The sequence below is a fragment of the Copadichromis virginalis genome, linkage group LG8, assembly GCF_057382275.1.
Source record: "Copadichromis virginalis isolate Kocher_CV1m ecotype Utaka linkage group LG8, C_Virginalis_male_GT1.1, whole genome shotgun sequence".
Classification (NCBI taxonomy): Eukaryota; Metazoa; Chordata; class Actinopteri; order Cichliformes; family Cichlidae; genus Copadichromis; species Copadichromis virginalis.
In genome coordinates this window covers 16,732,139-16,752,214 of record NC_140625.1, presented here as the reverse complement: position 1 = coordinate 16,752,214, position 20,076 = coordinate 16,732,139, and the positions used below count along the sequence as shown (strand labels likewise).

General features: G+C 40.1%; 2 protein-coding genes across 3 annotated transcripts; both read left to right on the top strand.

Moving 5' to 3' along the window:
* Positions 1–690: 690 nt before the first annotated feature.
* LOC146703122 (histone-lysine N-methyltransferase set-1-like) lies at positions 691–2,902 on the top strand (the record flags this gene model as incomplete). Its single annotated transcript, XM_085466247.1, has 4 exons — positions 691–901; positions 983–1,145; positions 1,259–1,451; positions 2,774–2,902. Coding segments are annotated over 4 exons (696 nt in total), but the record flags the coding sequence as incomplete, so codon positions are not given.
* Positions 2,903–13,549: 10,647 nt separating this feature from the next.
* On the top strand, positions 13,550–16,630 carry LOC146703121 (uncharacterized). 2 transcript variants are annotated; one of them, XM_085466246.1, is made up of 6 exons: positions 13,550–13,616; positions 13,785–13,886; positions 14,101–14,206; positions 15,011–15,169; positions 15,251–15,304; positions 15,737–16,630. In XM_085466246.1, the coding sequence occupies exons 1-6, from the start codon at positions 13,560–13,562 to the stop codon at positions 15,982–15,984; spliced, it is 726 nt and encodes a 241-aa protein (XP_085322372.1). In that variant the 5' UTR covers positions 13,550–13,559; the 3' UTR covers positions 15,985–16,630. The 2 variants fall into 2 exon arrangements, with proteins under 2 accessions (XP_085322372.1, XP_085322371.1); XM_085466245.1 differs by having other exon boundaries at positions 15,248–15,304.
* Positions 16,631–20,076: the final 3,446 nt, after the last annotated feature.

The following is a 20,076-nucleotide window of genomic DNA, read 5'->3' as shown; positions in this document are numbered from 1 at the left end:
CCAGGAACATCTTTTCCTTTTTTCCATGTCTTCCGCCAGAGGTTAACACTGGTGAGATTCAGGGACACAGCACCCAGAGCAGTTCAGCGAGAAAAACCTGCCTAAAACTACATTCTCTCTTTTTTTTCTTTTTGTTTTCCGGGAGGGGTGGGGACAACTCTGGTGTCCAGCCGTGAATTTTTAGCCAAAGCTTGGCCTGTCTTCTGCTGCCGTACTCAGGTTTCCAGGTTAAGAAAAAACACCTGTATGAGGACACTAAACATACATTTAGTATTCGTATAAACATAACTGCCTAAATTATTGAACTCTTGAGGAGGGTTGATTTAACTCTTTACTAACTTTAAACCCCACAAGTAAAAATTTCATATGTTCTTGACTGCAAACACAAAAACTGCTTGATGTTATTACTAATCATTTTCCTCCACAACACTCCAAATCCTGTTCTCTCTTGTGTCCAGCAGGGGAATAAGGTGACCTCTACTCTCACTGCTTCCCCAGTCAGAGACAATATCTCACTCACACTTCCACACTTTATTGTTTTCCCTTTTTCTTGACTATTATTATTTCACAGAAAATCAACTGACCTACTTCTCCTTCCTCTTCTGTCATGCAGAAAGTCACACACACACAGCACTCGGCCCCCACCTTGTCTTTCTCTCACAGACACACCTACACACACACACACTCTAATCCTCCTTTCACAACAAAACTTCACAAACGTCTACTGCAACAGTTTTAAGCACGCAAAGCCAGCGAAAATTCACTCTCACATTCACTTCCCTAACAACTACAAAATTTTCACATACAAAAATAATTCCTCCACGGGAGGATGCAGTCTGTCATGTTTCTGCTGGAAGGGACAAACTGGGACTTGATATCCACTACATAAATGCCTTCAAAGGTAAGTTGGTCTTTAGTTTGGATTAGATTTGGAGTTTGTCACTGTCTTTTGTCACTCACTTGGTATGCCTCTGCAATTCAGGTCGGGGCATTTTCACGACTGTTCCATTCCAAAAAGGAGACTTTCTTTTGGAATACAGAGGTAAACTCATAACAAAAGAAGAATGTGAGCGGAGACACAGAGTTTATCATGACAGCCTGAAGGTGTTCATGTTTGAATTCAAGTTTGATGGAAAACTCTGGTGGTGCGTATTATATCAGTGTAGTTTGATTAAGATTAAATTACACATTGCTTTTGATTTATGAAAAAAAAGCTTCCTAACTAGTTAAGCTAATACTTTTTTGCCTAACCCCACAGTGTGGATGCATCTCAAGAAGATGGGTCATTAGGCAGACTTGTCAACGACAACCACATCAGTCCAAGTGCTAAGATGAAAATATTAAATAACAATGGAAAGCCCCATCTATGCTTATTTGCAAGCAGAGACATAAGTCCAGGTGAAGAAATAGACTATAATTATGGTGACTCGGATTGGCTCTGGAGATGCAAGGTATTTCTACAATTGTACTTTTTGGAACTGATAAATTGCATACCCTAAGCCATTTTTACATTTGTACCTACTCAAATTGGCTTAACGTGACTTAGGGCATCTAGTTTTTCACTGAAATTGAGTATCACCTACTGTGCCTGGGGTAACTATAGCAATGCAGCCGAGCATCCAGTGATATAAATGCCACAGCAAGCATGGACGTCAAGGTGACAAAATGCCTGCTGCTCAGTCTATACTTTAGTGTTCAATTCAGGGATCACGCTGTTAATTTTGGTCGCTATTTCAAACAATTTCAGAGTTTCAAAAATGATGGCTTGGATTTTCACGAAGGAGGCGCACTCATAACTTATCGAGTGACACCATTGACCAGCCACCTGGTGGCATTCAGTCTATGTCAAATTTTCTGATCACTTTGGATCACTTGGAACCTTGGTGCAGTAGTTACTGAAAAACTACATGGTACTATAACCTACTGGAAAAACAGGGGTAGGTACTAATGGAAAACAGGCAATTGTGATGGCTGCCACATCAAAGCCCTCTAAAAGCACTAAAAAAATATCAGCAGGTATGCAGAAATAAAAAATGGCTTTCGGTTTCTAAATTTTAACAGTGATTGATGTTTAATGTGATTCTACACAGCAAAATCTCCAGTGTTAAATTAACACTGGAGAGTGTCTATAAGGGTCCACACCTCTGAGTGTTAAATACAACACTGTTGAGTGTTAAATTAACACTTTTGACAGTGTTATATGTTTAAAAGTAACCTAGTCAGTTTTGAAGATTAACAATGGCTAACACTGAGCAGTGCTGATTTTCTAACACTGGAAAATAACTCAAAATGTTAGAAATATTCCAGTGTTAGAAAATCAGCACTGCTCAGTGTTAGTCTTTGTTAATCTTCAAAACTGACTAGGTTACTTTTAAACATATAACACTGTCAAAAGTGTTAATTCAACACTCAACAGTGTTGTGTGGACCCATATAGACACTCTCTAGTGTTAATTTAACACTGGAGATTTTGCTGTGTAGCCTCTTTAGTTAGATTCATTTTAAATTTTGTCCCTCGAAGATAAATGGGCCCTAGTGACAGTTCGTTGCTGCTACAGGTGATTGTTTTACTCCTTTAGCAATGGCTTAAAAAATAAAGAAATCACACTGACTATTTGTCTCTTAATCATAGGGCCTTAAATTCTCTATACATGACAGTGAATATTTTAAAGACAATAGCTTGAAACTTATCTTTCTCATACAGTTTATTTAATGTTTCAAAAGCCTCTTCAAAAATGCACTGTATATTCATTTTCTATCTGTTACACACGAAGACGGAGACCAGCCAGATTCAGAAGACTGTGAGCTGCCTAAAGCCGCAACCAAACAGCTTTCCAAACAATGATCTGGACCTGAAACATCCAGAGCCTGAAAGGGTAAATATAATCCAGTGTACCACTTAATGAACTAATAATTTAATCTATCATCATTCTTTATGGATGCTGTGTGTGTGTGTGTGTTTGGCAGTCACCTGGGTGTGATGTGATTTACATGGACCGTGGCTTGTAGGTCCTTTTCATTGTTTCAAAGTGCAAGTCTGGATAACATCTGAGTGTGTGTGTGTGTGTGTGTGTGTGTGTGTTAACCACCCAAATGTGACTTAGGAGGACCACACTGTTATTGGGAGACTCCGTCAAAGTTTGCTTCATGGTGACATCACTCTGGTTTTAGGAGGGGTCTTCTCGTATGTCTTGACAGTTTGACCTACAGCATGCAGAACTGACTGCATGTGCTTTGTTTCTATGTTGAAATTTTTTGAAACTCAGGCTTGAACATTAAGATAGATAGTACTATACAACTTCTTAACTTGTTTTAGGCACTTTTTACTGCTTTAGTGCATGGGCTCTCTCTGGCTGTGTACTCTGGCTTCTTCCCACAGTCCAAAGATGTAGCTTATGGGGTTAGGTTAACTGGTGATTCAAAACTGCCCTTTGGTGTGAATGCAAATGCTTGTCCTTCCATGTTAGACTGGTGATCTGTCCAGGTTGTACTGCCCTATGGTAGCTGGTATAGGCCCCAAAACTGCTACCCCACAATCCTGATAAGGATAAGTGGAAGAGGATGGATGATTGCAAAGGAATCAGTTGTTAATTATTGTAGCCAGTATTTTTTTCAGAAGAAAACATTTCTTGAGTGGAAAGCCCCCCCCCCCCCCCCCCCCCCACACACACACACACACACATGCAAATTAAAGACAGAAGCACAGGCCTGCCCAGTACAGTTGCAAGAAGAGCACTTGGTCTAATCTTTGTGCCATCTTTTCTTTGTTGCAGGATCTTGATGAAGAAATGCCTCAGCAAGGCTCAGAAGCCATGCATTCTTCTTCAGTGCAAGATTTTGAAGAGGTAACATTGACCTAGGACAGATTTTAATGAATGTTTCTCATGCACGATGTGTACCTTACGCTATTTGCCGATAGTGAAATGGTCTATTCATCCTCTTGAGTGATGCATTTTTAGTAACTGTCAGATTACTGTTCTTTTGTCTTCATTCTCTATCTGTTACACACGAAGACTGAGACCAGCCAGATTCAGAAGACTGTGAGCTGCCTAAAGCCGCAACCAAACAGCTTTCCAAACAATGATCTGGACCTGAAACATCCAGAGCCTGAAAGGGTAAATATAATCCAGTGTACCACTTAATGAACTAATAATTTAATCTATCATCATTCTTTATGGATGCTGTGTGTGTGTGTGTTTGGCAGTCACCTGGGTGTGATGTGATTTACATGGACTGTGGCTTGTAGGTCCTTTTCATTGTTTCAAAGTGCAAGTCTGGATAACATCTGAGTGTGTGTGTGTGTGTGTGTGTGTTAACCACCCAAATGTGACTTAGGAGGACCACACTGTTATTGGGAGACTCCGTCAAAGTTTGCTTCATGGTGACATCACTCTGGTTTTAGGAGGGGTCTTCTCGTATTTCTTGACAGTTTGACCTACAGCATGCAGAACTGACCGCATGTGCTTTGTTTCTATGTGGTTTGAAACTCAGGCTTGAACATTAAGATAGATAGTACTATACAACTTAACTTGTTTTAGGCACTTTTTACTGCTTTAGTGCATGGGCTCTCTTGCTGTGTACTCTGGCTTCTTCCCACAGTCCAAAGATGTAGCTTATGGGGTTAGGTTAACTGGTGATTCAAAACTGCCCTTTGGTGTGAATGCAAATGCTTGTCCTTCCATGTTAGACTGGTGATCTGTCCAGGTTGTACTGCCCTATGGTAGCTGGTATAGGCCCCAAAACTGCAACCCCACAATCCTGATAAGGATAAGTGGAAGAGGATGGATGATTGCAAAGGAATCAGTTGTTAACTATTGTAGCCAGTATTTTTTTCAGAAGAAAACATTTCTTGAGTGGAAAGCCCCCCCCCCACACACACACACACACACACATGCAAATTAAAAACAGAAGCACAGGCCTGCCCAGTACAGTTGCAAGAAGAGCACTTGGTCTAATCTTTGTGCCATCTTTTCTTTGTTGCAGGATCTTGATGAAGAAATGCCTCAGCAAGGCTCAGAAGCCATGCATTCTTCTTCAGTGCAAGATTTTGAAGAGGTAACATTGACCTAGGACAGATTTTAATGAATGTTTCTCATGCACGATGTGTACCTTACGCTATTTGCCGATAGTGAAATGGTCTATTCATCCTCTTGAGTGATGCATTTTTAGTAACTGTCAGATTACTGTTCTTTTGTCTTCATTCTCTATCTGTTACACACGAAGACTGAGACCAGCCAGATTCAGAAGACTGTGAGCTGCCTAAAGCCGCAACCAAACAGCTTTCCAAACAATGATCTGGACCTGAAACATCCAGAGCCTGAAAGGGTAAATATAATCCAGTGTACCACTTAATGAACTAATAATTTAATCTATCATCATTCTTTATGGATGCTGTGTGTGTGTGTGTTTGGCAGTCACCTGGGTGTGATGTGATTTACATGGACTGTGGCTTGTAGGTCCTTTTCATTGTTTCAAAGTGCAAGTCTGGATAACATCTGAGTGTGTGTGTGTGTGTGTGTGTGTTAACCACCCAAATGTGACTTAGGAGGACCACACTGTTATTGGGAGACTCCGTCAAAGTTTGCTTCATGGTGACATCACTCTGGTTTTAGGAGGGGTCTTCTCGTATTTCTTGACAGTTTGACCTACAGCATGCAGAACTGACCGCATGTGCTTTGTTTCTATGCGGTTTGAAACTCAGGCTTGAACATTAAGATAGATAGTACTATACAACTTAACTTGTTTTAGGCACTTTTTACTGCTTTAGTGCATGGGCTCTCTCGCTGTGTACTCTGGCTTCTTCCCACAGTCCAAAGATGTAGCTTATGGGGTTAGGTTAACTGGTGATTCAAAACTGCCCTTTGGTGTGAATGCAAATGCTTGTCCTTCCATGTTAGACTGGTGATCTGTCCAGGTTGTACTGCCCTATGGTAGCTGGTATAGGCCCCAAAACTGCTACCCCACAATCCTGATAAGGATAAGTGGAAGAGGATGGATGATTGCAAAGGAATCAGTTGTTAACTATTGTAGCCAGTATTTTTTTCAGAAGAAAACATTTCTTGAGTGGAAAGCCCCCCCCCCCCCCCCCCCCCCACACACACACACACACACACACGTGCAAATTAAAAACAGAAGCACAGGCCTGCCCAGTACAGTTGCAAGAAGAGCACTTGGTCTAATCTTTGTGCCATCTTTTCTTTGTTGCAGGATCTTGATGAAGAAATGCCTCAGCAAGGCTCAGAAGCCATGCATTCTTCTTCAGTGCAAGATTTTGAAGAGGTAACATTGACCTAGGACAGATTTTAATGAATGTTTCTCATGCACGATGTGTACCTTACGCTATTTGCCGATAGTGAAATGGTCTATTCATCCTCTTGAGTGATGCATTTTTAGTAACTGTCAGATTACTGTTCTTTTGTCTTCATTCTCTATCTGTTACACACGAAGACTGAGACCAGCCAGATTCAGAAGACTGTGAGCTGCCTAAAGCCGCAACCAAACAGCTTTCCAAACAATGATCTGGACCTGAAACATCCAGAGCCTGAAAGGGTAAATATAATCCAGTGTACCACTTAATGAACTAATAATTTAATCTATCATCATTCTTTATGGATGCTGTGTGTGTGTGTGTTTGGCAGTCACCTGGGTGTGATGTGATTTACATGGACTGTGGCTTGTAGGTCCTTTTCATTGTTTCAAAGTGCAAGTCTGGATAACATCTGAGTGTGTGTGTGTGTGTTAACCACCCAAATGTGACTTAGGAGGACCACACTGTTATTGGGGGACTCCGTCAAAGTTTGCTTCATGGTGACATCACTCTGGTTTTAGGAGGGGTCTTCTCGTATGTCTTGACAGTTTGACCTACAGCATGCAGAACTGACTGCATGTGCTTTGTTTCTATGTTGAAATTTTTTGAAACTCAGGCTTGAACATTAAGATAGATAGTACTATACAACTTCTTAACTTGTTTTAGGCACTTTTTACTGCTTTAGTGCATGGGCTCTCTCTGGCTGTGTACTCTGGCTTCTTCCCACAGTCCAAAGATGTAGCTTATGGGGTTAGGTTAACTGGTGATTCAAAACTGCCCTTTGGTGTGAATGCAAATGCTTGTCCTTCCATGTTAGACTGGTGATCTGTCCAGGTTGTACTGCCCTATGGTAGCTGGTATAGGCCCCAAAACTGCTACCCCACAATCCTGATAAGGATAAGTGGAAGAGGATGGATGATTGCAAAGGAATCAGTTGTTAATTATTGTAGCCAGTATTTTTTTCAGAAGAAAACATTTCTTGAGTGGAAAGCCCCCCCCCCCCCCCCCACACACACACACACACACACACACACACACACACATGCAAATTAAAAACAGAAGCACAGGCCTGCCCAGTACAGTTGCAAGAAGAGCACTTGGTCTAATCTTTGTGCCATCTTTTCTTTGTTGCAGGATCTTGATGAAGAAATGCCTCAGCAAGGCTCAGAAGCCATGCATTCTTCTTCAGTGCAAGATTTTGAAGAGGTAACATTGACCTAGGACAGATTTTAATGAATGTTTCTCATGCACGATGTGTACCTTACGCTATTTGCCGATAGTGAAATGGTCTATTCATCCTCTTGAGTGATGCATTTTTAGTAACTGTCAGATTACTGTTCTTTTGTCTTCATTCTCTATCTGTTACACACGAAGACTGAGACCAGCCAGATTCAGAAGACTGTGAGCTGCCTAAAGCCGCAACCAAACAGCTTTCCAAACAATGATCTGGACCTGAAACATCCAGAGCCTGAAAGGGTAAATATAATCCAGTGTACCACTTAATGAACTAATAATTTAATCTATCATCATTCTTTATGGATGCTGTGTGTGTGTGTGTTTGGCAGTCACCTGGGTGTGATGTGATTTACATGGACCGTGGCTTGTAGGTCCTTTTCATTGTTTCAAAGTGCAAGTCTGGATAACATCTGAGTGTGTGTGTGTGTGTGTGTGTGTGTGTTAACCACCCAAATGTGACTTAGGAGGACCACACTGTTATTGGGGGACTCCGTCAAAGTTTGCTTCATGGTGACATCACTCTGGTTTTAGGAGGGGTCTTCTCGTATGTCTTGACAGTTTGACCTACAGCATGCAGAGCTGACTGCATGTGCTTTGTTTCTATGTTGAAATTTTTTGAAACTCAGGCTTGAACATTAAGATAGATAGTACTATACAACTTCTTAACTTGTTTTAGGCACTTTTTACTGCTTTAGTGCATGGGCTCTCTCTGGCTGTGTACTCTGGCTTCTTCCCACAGTCCAAAGATGTAGCTTATGGGGTTAGGTTAACTGGTGATTCAAAACTGCCCTTTGGTGTGAATGCAAATGCTTGTCCTTCCATGTTAGACTGGTGATCTGTCCAGGTTGTACTGCCCTATGGTAGCTGGTATAGGCCCCAAAACTGCTACCCCACAATCCTGATAAGGATAAGTGGAAGAGGATGGATGATTGCAAAGGAATCAGTTGTTAATTATTGTAGCCAGTATTTTTTTCAGAAGAAAACATTTCTTGAGTGGAAAGCCCCCCCCCCCCCCACACACACACACACATGCAAATTAAAAACAGAAGCACAGGCCTGCCCAGTACAGTTGCAAGGAGAGCACTTGGTCTAATCTTTGTGCCATCTTTTCTTTGTTGCAGGATCTTGATGAAGAAATGCCTCAGCAAGACTCAGAAGCCATGCATTCTTCTTCAGTGCAAGATTTTGAAGAGGTAACATTGACCTAGGACAGATTTTAATGAATGTTTCTCATGCACGATGTGTACCTTACGCTATTTGCCGATAGTGAAATGGTCTATTCATCCTCTTGAGTGATGCATTTTTAGTAACTGTCAGATTACTGTTCTTTTGTCTTCATTCTCTATCTGTTACACACGAAGACTGAGACCAGCCAGATTCAGAAGACTGTGAGCTGCCTAAAGCCGCAACCAAACAGCTTTCCAAACAATGATCTGGACCTGAAACATCCAGAGCCTGAAAGGGTAAATATAATCCAGTGTACCACTTAATGAACTAATAATTTAATCTATCATCATTCTTTATGGATGCTGTGTGTGTGTGTTTGGCAGTCACCTGGGTGTGATGTGATTTACATGGACCGTGGCTTGTAGGTCCTTTTCATTGTTTCAAAGTGCAAGTCTGGATAACATCTGAGTGTGTGTGTGTGTGTGTGTGTGTGTGTGTTAACCACCCAAATGTGACTTAGGAGGACCACACTGTTATTGGGGGACTCCGTCAAAGTTTGCTTCATGGTGACATCACTCTGGTTTTAGGAGGGGTCTTCTCGTATGTCTTGACAGTTTGACCTACAGCATGCAGAGCTGACTGCATGTGCTTTGTTTCTATGTTGAAATTTTTTGAAACTCAGGCTTGAACATTAAGATAGATAGTACTATACAACTTCTTAACTTGTTTTAGGCACTTTTTACTGCTTTAGTGCATGGGCTCTCTCTGGCTGTGTACTCTGGCTTCTTCCCACAGTCCAAAGATGTAGCTTATGGGGTTAGGTTAACTGGTGATTCAAAACTGCCCTTTGGTGTGAATGCAAATGCTTGTCCTTCCATGTTAGACTGGTGATCTGTCCAGGTTGTACTGCCCTATGGTAGCTGGTATAGGCCCCAAAAGTGCTACCCCACAATCCTGATAAGGATAAGTGGAAGAGGATGGATGATTGCAAAGGAATCAGTTGTTAATTATTGTAGCCAGTATTTTTTTCAGAAGAAAACATTTCTTGAGTGGAAAGCCCCCCCCCCCCCCCCACACACACACACACACACACACACACATGCAAATTAAAAACAGAAGCACAGGCCTGCCCAGTACAGTTGCAAGAAGAGCACTTGGTCTAATCTTTGTGCCATCTTTTCTTTGTTGCAGGATCTTGATGAAGAAATGCCTCAGCAAGGCTCAGAAGCCATGCATTCTTCTTCAGTGCAAGATTTTGAAGAGGTAACATTGACCTAGGACAGATTTTAATGAATGTTTCTCATGCACGATGTGTACCTTACGCTATTTGCCGATAGTGAAATGGTCTATTCATCCTCTTGAGTGATGCATTTTTAGTAACTGTCAGATTACTGTTCTTTTGTCTTCATTCTCTATCTGTTACACACGAAGACTGAGACCAGCCAGATTCAGAAGACTGTGAGCTGCCTAAAGCCGCAACCAAACAGCTTTCCAAACAATGATCTGGACCTGAAACATCCAGAGCCTGAAAGGGTAAATATAATCCAGTGTACCACTTAATGAACTAATAATTTAATCTATCATCATTCTTTATGGATGCTGTGTGTGTGTGTGTTTGGCAGTCACCTGGGTGTGATGTGATTTACATGGACCGTGGCTTGTAGGTCCTTTTCATTGTTTCAAAGTGCAAGTCTGGATAACATCTGAGTGTGTGTGTGTGTGTGTGTTAACCACCCAAATGTGACTTAGGAGGACCACACTGTTATTGGGGGACTCCGTCAAAGTTTGCTTCATGGTGACATCACTCTGGTTTTAGGAGGGGTCTTCTCGTATGTCTTGACAGTTTGACCTACAGCATGCAGAGCTGACTGCATGTGCTTTGTTTCTATGTTGAAATTTTTTGAAACTCAGGCTTGAACATTAAGATAGATAGTACTATACAACTTCTTAACTTGTTTTAGGCACTTTTTACTGCTTTAGTGCATGGGCTCTCTCTGGCTGTGTACTCTGGCTTCTTCCCACAGTCCAAAGATGTAGCTTATGGGGTTAGGTTAACTGGTGATTCAAAACTGCCCTTTGGTGTGAATGCAAATGCTTGTCCTTCCATGTTAGACTGGTGATCTGTCCAGGTTGTACTGCCCTATGGTAGCTGGTATAGGCCCCAAAACTGCTACCCCACAATCCTGATAAGGATAAGTGGAAGAGGATGGATGATTGCAAAGGAATCAGTTGTTAATTATTGTAGCCAGTATTTTTTTCAGAAGAAAACATTTCTTGAGTGGAAAGCCCCCCCCACACACACACACACACACATGCAAATTAAAAACAGAAGCACAGGCCTGCCCAGTACAGTTGCAAGAAGAGCACTTGGTCTAATCTTTGTGCCATCTTTTCTTTGTTGCAGGATCTTGATGAAGAAATGCCTCAGCAAGGCTCAGAAGCCATGCATTCTTCTTCAGTGCAAGATTTTGAAGAGGTAACATTGACCTAGGACAGATTTTAATGAATGTTTCTCATGCACGATGTGTACCTTACGCTATTTGCCGATAGTGAAATGGTCTATTCATCCTCTTGAGTGATGCATTTTTAGTAACTGTCAGATTACTGTTCTTTTGTCTTCATTCTCTATCTGTTACACACGAAGACTGAGACCAGCCAGATTCAGAAGACTGTGAGCTGCCTAAAGCCGCAACCAAACAGCTTTCCAAACAATGATCTGGACCTGAAACATCCAGAGCCTGAAAGGGTAAATATAATCCAGTGTACCACTTAATGAACTAATAATTTAATCTATCATCATTCTTTATGGATGCTGTGTGTGTGTGTGTTTGGCAGTCACCTGGGTGTGATGTGATTTACATGGACCGTGGCTTGTAGGTCCTTTTCATTGTTTCAAAGTGCAAGTCTGGATAACATCTGAGTGTGTGTGTGTGTGTGTTAACCACCCAAATGTGACTTAGGAGGACCACACTGTTATTGGGGGACTCCGTCAAAGTTTGCTTCATGGTGACATCACTCTGGTTTTAGGAGGGGTCTTCTCGTATGTCTTGACAGTTTGACCTACAGCATGCAGAACTGACTGCATGTGCTTTGTTTCTATGTTGAAATTTTTTGAAACTCAGGCTTGAACATTAAGATAGATAGTACTATACAACTTCTTAACTTGTTTTAGGCACTTTTTACTGCTTTAGTGCATGGGCTCTCTCTGGCTGTGTACTCTGGCTTCTTCCCACAGTCCAAAGATGTAGCTTATGGGGTTAGGTTAACTGGTGATTCAAAACTGCCCTTTGGTGTGAATGCAAATGCTTGTCCTTCCATGTTAGACTGGTGATCTGTCCAGGTTGTACTGCCCTATGGTAGCTGGTATAGGCCCCAAAACTGCTACCCCACAATCCTGATAAGGATAAGTGGAAGAGGATGGATGATTGCAAAGGAATCAGTTGTTAACTATTGTAGCCAGTATTTTTTTCAGAAGAAAACATTTCTTGAGTGGAAAGGCCCCCCCCACACACACACACACATGCAAATTAAAAACAGAAGCACAGGCCTGCCCAGTACAGTTGCAAGAAGAGCACTTGGTCTAATCTTTGTGCCATCTTTTCTTTGTTGCAGGATCTTGATGAAGAAATGCCTCAGCAAGGCTCAGAAGCCATGCATTCTTCTTCAGTGCAAGATTTTGAAGAGGTAACATTGACCTAGGACAGATTTTAATGAATGTTTCTCATGCACGATGTGTACCTTACGCTATTTGCTGATAGTGAAATGGTCTATTCATCCTCTTGAGTGATGCATTTTTAGTAACTGTCAGATTACTGTTCTTTTGTCTTCATTCTCTATCTGTTACACACGAAGACTGAGACCAGCCAGATTCAGAAGACTGTGAGCTGCCTAAAGCCGCAACCAAACAGCTTTCCAAACAATGATCTGGACCTGAAACATCCAGAGCCTGAAAGGGTAAATATAATCCAGTGTACCACTTAATGAACTAATAATTTAATCTATCATCATTCCTTATGGATGCTGTGTGTGTGTGTGTGTTTGGCAGTCACCTGGGTGTGATGTGATTTACATGGACCGTGGCTTGTAGGTCCTTTTCATTGTTTCAAAGTGCAAGTCTGGATAACATCTGAGTGTGTGTGTGTGTGTGTTAACCACCCAAATGTGACTTAGGAGGACCACACTGTTATTGGGGGACTCCGTCAAAGTTTGCTTCATGGTGACATCACTCTGGTTTTAGGAGGGGTCTTCTCGTATGTCTTGACAGTTTGACCTACAGCATGCAGAGCTGACTGCATGTGCTTTGTTTCTATGTTGAAATTTTTTGAAACTCAGGCTTGAACATTAAGATAGATAGTACTATACAACTTCTTAACTTGTTTTAGGCACTTTTTACTGCTTTAGTGCATGGGCTCTCTCTGGCTGTGTACTCTGGCTTCTTCCCACAGTCCAAAGATGTAGCTTATGGGGTTAGGTTAACTGGTGATTCAAAACTGCCCTTTGGTGTGAATGCAAATGCTTGTCCTTCCATGTTAGACTGGTGATCTGTCCAGGTTGTACTGCCCTATGGTAGCTGGTATAGGCCCCAAAACTGCTACCCCACAATCCTGATAAGGATAAGTGGAAGAGGATGGATGATTGCAAAGGAATCAGTTGTTAATTATTGTAGCCAGTATTTTTTTCAGAAGAAAACATTTCTTGAGTGGAAAGCCCCCCCCCCCCCCCCCCACACACACACACACACACATGCAAATTAAAAACAGAAGCACAGGCCTGCCCAGTACAGTTGCAAGAAGAGCACTTGGTCTAATCTTTGTGCCATCTTTTCTTTGTTGCAGGATCTTGATGAAGAAATGCCTCAGCAAGGCTCAGAAGCCATGCATTCTTCTTCAGTGCAAGATTTTGAAGAGGTAACATTGACCTAGGACAGATTTTAATGAATGTTTCTCATGCACGATGTGTACCTTACGCTATTTGCTGATAGTGAAATGGTCTATTCATCCTCTTGAGTGATGCATTTTTAGTAACTGTCAGATTACTGTTCTTTTGTCTTCATTCTCTATCTGTTACACACGAAGACTGAGACCAGCCAGATTCAGAAGACTGTGAGCTGCCTAAAGCCGCAACCAAACAGCTTTCCAAACAATGATCTGGACCTGAAACATCCAGAGCCTGAAAGGGTAAATATAATCCAGTGTACCACTTAATGAACTAATAATTTAATCTATCATCATTCCTTATGGATGCTGTGTGTGTGTGTGTGTTTGGCAGTCACCTGGGTGTGATGTGATTTACATGGATGAAGTTTATTAGTTGATATCTGCAACTGAATTGAAAACACCTCACCTTTCCAACTGTCCAAAACAAATAAATGTTGCAATATTTTGCTAACAGTGTCACAATCATCGTCTGGTGTGCACAACAATATCATCTTTGGACAAGTGCATTCAGTGTGTGGGACTGGTTTCCTCCCTCAAGTGGCTTGGCTATAAGTGCAAAGGTGAGACATTTAGTGAATAGGTACATTATATAGTAAAAAGCATTAATGGAGTTCAACAAGTTAAGACTAGCTGAAATGAACACTGCTCCCTTTTTAATTAATGGGTGGTCACGTCTAATTAAAGAAATGTAGTATTACCTCATTGGTGCAGGACCTTGTAAAAATGGTATACTTGGGATTGTCCTCAATTCCCCATTCCATAACATAAACTGCTCAAAATAATAAAGGGAACACTTAAACGATGCGATGTTACTCCAAGTCAGTCACACTTCTGTTATATCAAACTGTTCACTTAGGAAGTAACACTGACAACCAGTTTCACATGCTGTTTTGCAAATAGAGTAGACAACAAGTGGAAATTATAGTCAATTCACCATAATAAAGGACTGGTTCTGCAGGTGGTGACCACAGACCACTTCTCAGCACTTATTCTTTCTGGCTGATGTTATGGTCACTTTTGAATGCTGGCGGTGATTTCATTTTAGTGGTAGCATGAGACAGTCTACAACCCACACAAGTGGCTCAGGTAGTGCAGCTCATCTAGCGTAGCACATCAATGTGAGCTGTGGCAAGAAGGTTTGCTGTGTCTGTTAGTGTAGTGTCCAGAGCATGGAGGTGCTACCTGGATGTGGAGTAGGCCATAGGAGGGCAACAACCCAGCAGCAGGCCTTAAATAGTAAAACTATGTACTATAATTTCCAGTATTTGCTCTGTTTTTTGTCATATCTCGTTGTTAATGTGAGGTTTTTGGGGGGGTTGTATGTGTTTGGTTTTTTTGGGTTTTTTTCCCCCACAATTTCTCAGATGAAATTGCATTAAGTGATGCTGAAACAAAGGACAGTGAGAGTGAATCAGATGATGATGACACATCACTCACAATGTCGGCGTGTGGCACCAGTGAGCCTGTACATGCAGTAGCTGATTCCACAAACACAGCGCAGCCCCAAGACACTGTAGATTGTGGTAAGTTACCACTAGCTTGGTTTCTGTGGATAAAATGTTTGTTACAAATATTAAAACTTAATCAAATTGTGTAATCAGCAGATGAAGGACTACTCACAATGCCTGCAGCAAGTGAGACTGCTGCTCCCTCTGAAGGTAAGGGGTGCAGTTGGTTCTCGAAGCTTATTATTGTTTCATCACTTTGCAACATATGGCAAACTGCAGAGTGGTGGCAAAAAGTCACTTGGATGAGTGACAAAATGTTTCTCCCACTGAAAACGCTACGTCCAGATTAACAGAATCAACGTTTTGGGATTTACTTACCTGGATGATTGAGCATGCATCAAGAGACTTTTATTCAACTTTTTATTCAGTCTTTTATTCACAGCGGAACACTAAATGTTGTCTCATTTTAGAAATTTGATAAATTTTCAAACAGAATTTTAGCTCGTTTTGATATTGATGGTAGCAACACATTTCAGAAGTTAGTACAGGGTAGCATCCATTCTTTTAACAAGCAAATGTTTTTTGTTTTTTTTGTTTGGTTTTTTGTTTGTTTTAACTACTACTACTTTATATATCTTCCAGAGAAAAATGCTGCTCAATCCCACAATTCCCGAAGAGCTCCCAAAAACATGTGGTCCAAGGCTGAGGTTGCTGCAGTGATGAGGCATTTGAAAGACCACATAAACGAAGGGAAACTAGCCACCAAAAATGAATGCAGTCATTGCAAATTGGTAGAAGATCCGGTGTTGGCAGGAAGAACAGTTCAAAACATAAGAGATTTTGTAAGAAACAGAGGATTAACTGCAAAAAGGCAGAAAAAAATGAACTAAAATAACTGTTTAGAGAGCTGTGGTTTTACATCTTGGTCAGATTGCCAATTGTTGTTAACACTGATGTTCTGTTTAAAGAAAAAAAAGTTCTTGTTAAATACAGAAGTAGTTTGTATTTCATAATTTTTACATTTAATTTATTTAGGGTTTTTTTTGACGGGTTATATTTAAAATAAAAAATTATAAATGCATATTTTCTCCCCTTAATATTTACCTTTAAACTATTAAAATTCATTTTAAATGTTTTTAATTTTTCTGTTTTCTATATTTTTATATTTCTGTGGGAAGCGTGGGCATTTTTGTCCATAGATTTCTTTTTTTATTTATGGTTAAAATTAATGTTCAGATCCAAGAACACTAATAAAATGATGTTCCAGTAATCCTGTGTCCTGTCAGATGTGTATTCATGGTAATGATGAGCTATTTACATATTACATCATTGTCCCTTTAAAGACCCAATATTGTTTTTTTTGGACCTCATAAAACACATTGTTGTCAAGTGGACAATGTCTCCAGAAAACACAATAGAGTCTGGTTGGTGTGTATCAGTGTATCTAGACTTCTATAGGGAGTGTATGAGGTCTGAAGTGACCCAAATTTTTTTCAGATTTTTTCGAACACTTTAACCTCGCTCCCTTGGCTCTAAGTCCTTTCAAAAGGGTAGTCCACTTAAACCACCACCGGGCGGATTGACGTAGTATAGTCCCGCCATACCACATAGACCCGTATGTGTGTGTGTGTGTGTGTGTATGTGTATGTGTATATATATATATATATATATGTATATATATATATATATATATATATATATATATATATATATATGTGTATATATGTGTATATATATATATGTGTATATATGTGTATATATATATATATGTATACATATATATATGTATACATATATGTATGTATACATATATATATGTATACATATATGTATGTATACATATATATATGTATACATATATATGTATACATATATATATGTATATATACATATATGTATACATATATATGTGTATATATATATATGTATACATATATATGTGTATATATATATATATATGTATACATATATATATGTATACATATATATGTATACATATATATATGTATATATATATATGTATACATATATATATGTATATATATATATATGTATACATATATATGTATACATATATATATATATTTTGTTACGTTCCCCTGAGGGGTCTAGGCGGTGAGGGGGAAGTAACAAAAAGTGTCCAGGTCAGAAAAAGGAGTCAAGGAGTCAAAAGGGTTAAATTAAAGAGTTTTATTAAAGTAGCTCAACTAAAAGAGACGGACAAGCCGCTATCACCATTTAAGAAAAACAAACAAAACTCAGGCGTTGGTAGTGATGTGACGTTCTGTATCGAGGCTTCGAAGCGTGTGTCGAGTAATGGAGAGGGCGTTTCCGCGAAGCGCATATCGAGGCTTGCTTCATTTATGGGAGGAGCTGAAAATGATGACGTCCGAAGCCTCGCTGCCCGGCTGTACCACGTGACTGGTTCAGGACTTTGCCGCAAATAATCATTTTCCATACTGCCAGCATAACTATACACAGTATACTGCCATCACTACAATATAGATGTTTTACACACTCCTTTTGTTGTTGACATTTACAGGCTGTGTGCAAAATGCCACACTCTTCAAATTCATGCCAACTAATATTTTTACGTCCAGTAGGTGTCCTGCTAGAGCAAATGAAGCTTCAAGAAGCTTCGCGTTGGGGTGAACCAATTGGATGAAAAGCTTCAGTGCTTCATGAGGCTTCATCTGCCCATCACTAGGCGTTGGTCAATAAAGTAAAACGTAAGCCAAAAAAGAAAGAGAGCAGCTCACTAGCTGCAAACCACAATAACACAGCTCACTAGCTGTAAACACTCAGCTCACTAGCTGCAACCACACCAATGGCACTCTGGCCCAGAGCGCACCTTTCCCTGGGCTTAAATCTCCTTAATTACTGACGTGAGTCAGCTGTGTAAAAGGGAAAGGTGGCACCTCAGGCAGAAGAGGTAGTGTGACACGCCCACACAGGCACCTTCAGAAGGAGAGAGGCCCTGCTAGGGCCGTAACAATATATATATATTAGGGGTGCAACGATACACAAAATTCACGGTTCGGTTCGGTTTGATACTTTGGTGTCACGGTTCGATATTTTTTCGATACAAAAAAAATGTTCATGCCTTTTTAATTTGTCATTTATTAAAATTATAAATATATATTTTAACTCAAAAGTACAGTTTTTAAATTTAAAGTTGCTGAAACAACAAAGTAATAAAACAATTAATCTATCTGATCGACAAATCACTCATCTTTGGAAAAGAGAGTTTATTACAGAGAAATGGCTCTTTCCAAAATAAAAGCTATTCTATACGCTTCTTCTGGGCTATACTCTCAGCAGCATATTAAACATATCAGGTCCCCATAAGGAGAATCATGTGCTAACGGCTGTCTAAATGACTCGGATAAAGTTTGTAGCATGCCTACTTGTTGTTTTTGTCTGCTTCCACTTGTCTTTGCACTAGGATGATGTCGGAGTAAATGTGCAGTCATATTCGTTGTGTTCCCACTAGTGCTGTCAGCGTTAATCTCGTTAAAATTACGTTAACGCCACAACACGGCAAATCTCCGTTAACGAGCTACCGCGGATCGCTCCTTGCGTGTGGCTGGACGGCCAACACGTTAACGAGCTAACTGCGCTAACTGCGCTAACGCACTAGTTCCCACCAATGTAATTGAGCATTGCGTGGCACATCCAACATACTCTTTTACTTTTGTCCATGACGCGCTTACCTTCAGGGTCATGCGTCACATGAAAACCAAAATAGTTCCAAACGCACATCTGAATTAGGGTGGGGGAGGTTCAATTTGCCATGTTGCAAGGAGAGCTTAACTTCTGTCTCGCTAGCTTGCCCTGCACTCAGTGAATCTGCGTTTGACTACGCCTAGGCTGCACTGTCGAGCGCAGATCCACTGAGCGCTCAACACAGACAGCATCGTCAGAAGAAAAGTTGATAAAATAAATAAAAAATTTTGTATTGTTCGATACATATGCATACCGAACCGAAAGCACTGTATCGAACGGTTCAATATCGATATGAGTATTGTTGCACCCCTAATATATATATATGTATATAAAATATATATCCTGGGTTTTGTTCCCAGAATTCTGTTTGACATTGTTGTAGTTTTCAGTTTGAATATTACATTTGTCTAGATTATTTTCATTTATTTTGTGGTTCATGGGATATTTAAGGGAGTTTTTCCTTCACACTGTTGCTAAAGTGCTTGCTTGTAGGGGGCCATCTGATTGTTTTCTCTGTTTTCGTTGAATTATTGTAGGGTCTTTATCTTATAATGAAAGCTCATTGAGGTGATGGTTTTTGTGAATTGGCACTATATGAATAAAACTGAGTTGAATTGAAATGTCAGTGTCAATGATTCAATAAAGATATTTTGTGTAGTCCAAAAACAGTCGCTGTATACATGTAAGCAGTCCTTATGTCATATTATTTGTAACTGAAAAATTATAAGTAACATGTGAAGTAAGCAATGCTAATGTATTTCTGAATGATAATTCATTAATAAAATGAAATGTTTAACTGAAAAGTATTGCTCCACCTTCCATTTATGACTTTGTAGATTTGGCTTTGTAATTGAGTTGCTAAAATTAAACACTGAAGATTGAAAGAATAGATTTTGTTTTATAAATGCAAGGACAAGGATCTGCACAGAATGCATTGCTTAAAAGGATAATCTCAGTAAAGACAACCAATAATGAAAGTAAGATGACATATGAGAGAAGTTCAAAACAAAATGCAACCCATGGTGTCAGCATGTGGGCATTTTCATTCATTTACTGCAAAGAGAGAAGTCAAACCTGTGTAGGGAGTTGTTGCTGGGTTTCCAGTCAACACTTTTGCGAGTGGACAAAAAAAACAAACATTAATTTCAGTGATGTTACAGGAAATCTAAAGGTCAACATAAAGTCATTCAAAATGTCCATTTTAAACTATTATTTTGATCTTCTATCAAAACCCAGTCTTCGTAATAAAACACACA

Bases quoted from the DNA above. Each gene is read 5' to 3' on its own strand.
- LOC146703121 (XM_085466245.1), top strand. From the start codon at position 13,560: ATGCCTCAGCAAGGCTCAGAAGCCATGCATTCTTCTTCAGTGCAAGAT. The intron at 13,617-13,784 runs GTAACATTGACC...TTACACACGAAG, and splicing joins CAGTGCAAGATTTTGAAGAG to ACTGAGACCAGCCAGATTCA. The intron at 14,207-15,010 runs GTGAGACATTTA...ACAATTTCTCAG, and splicing joins GCTTGGCTATAAGTGCAAAG to ATGAAATTGCATTAAGTGAT.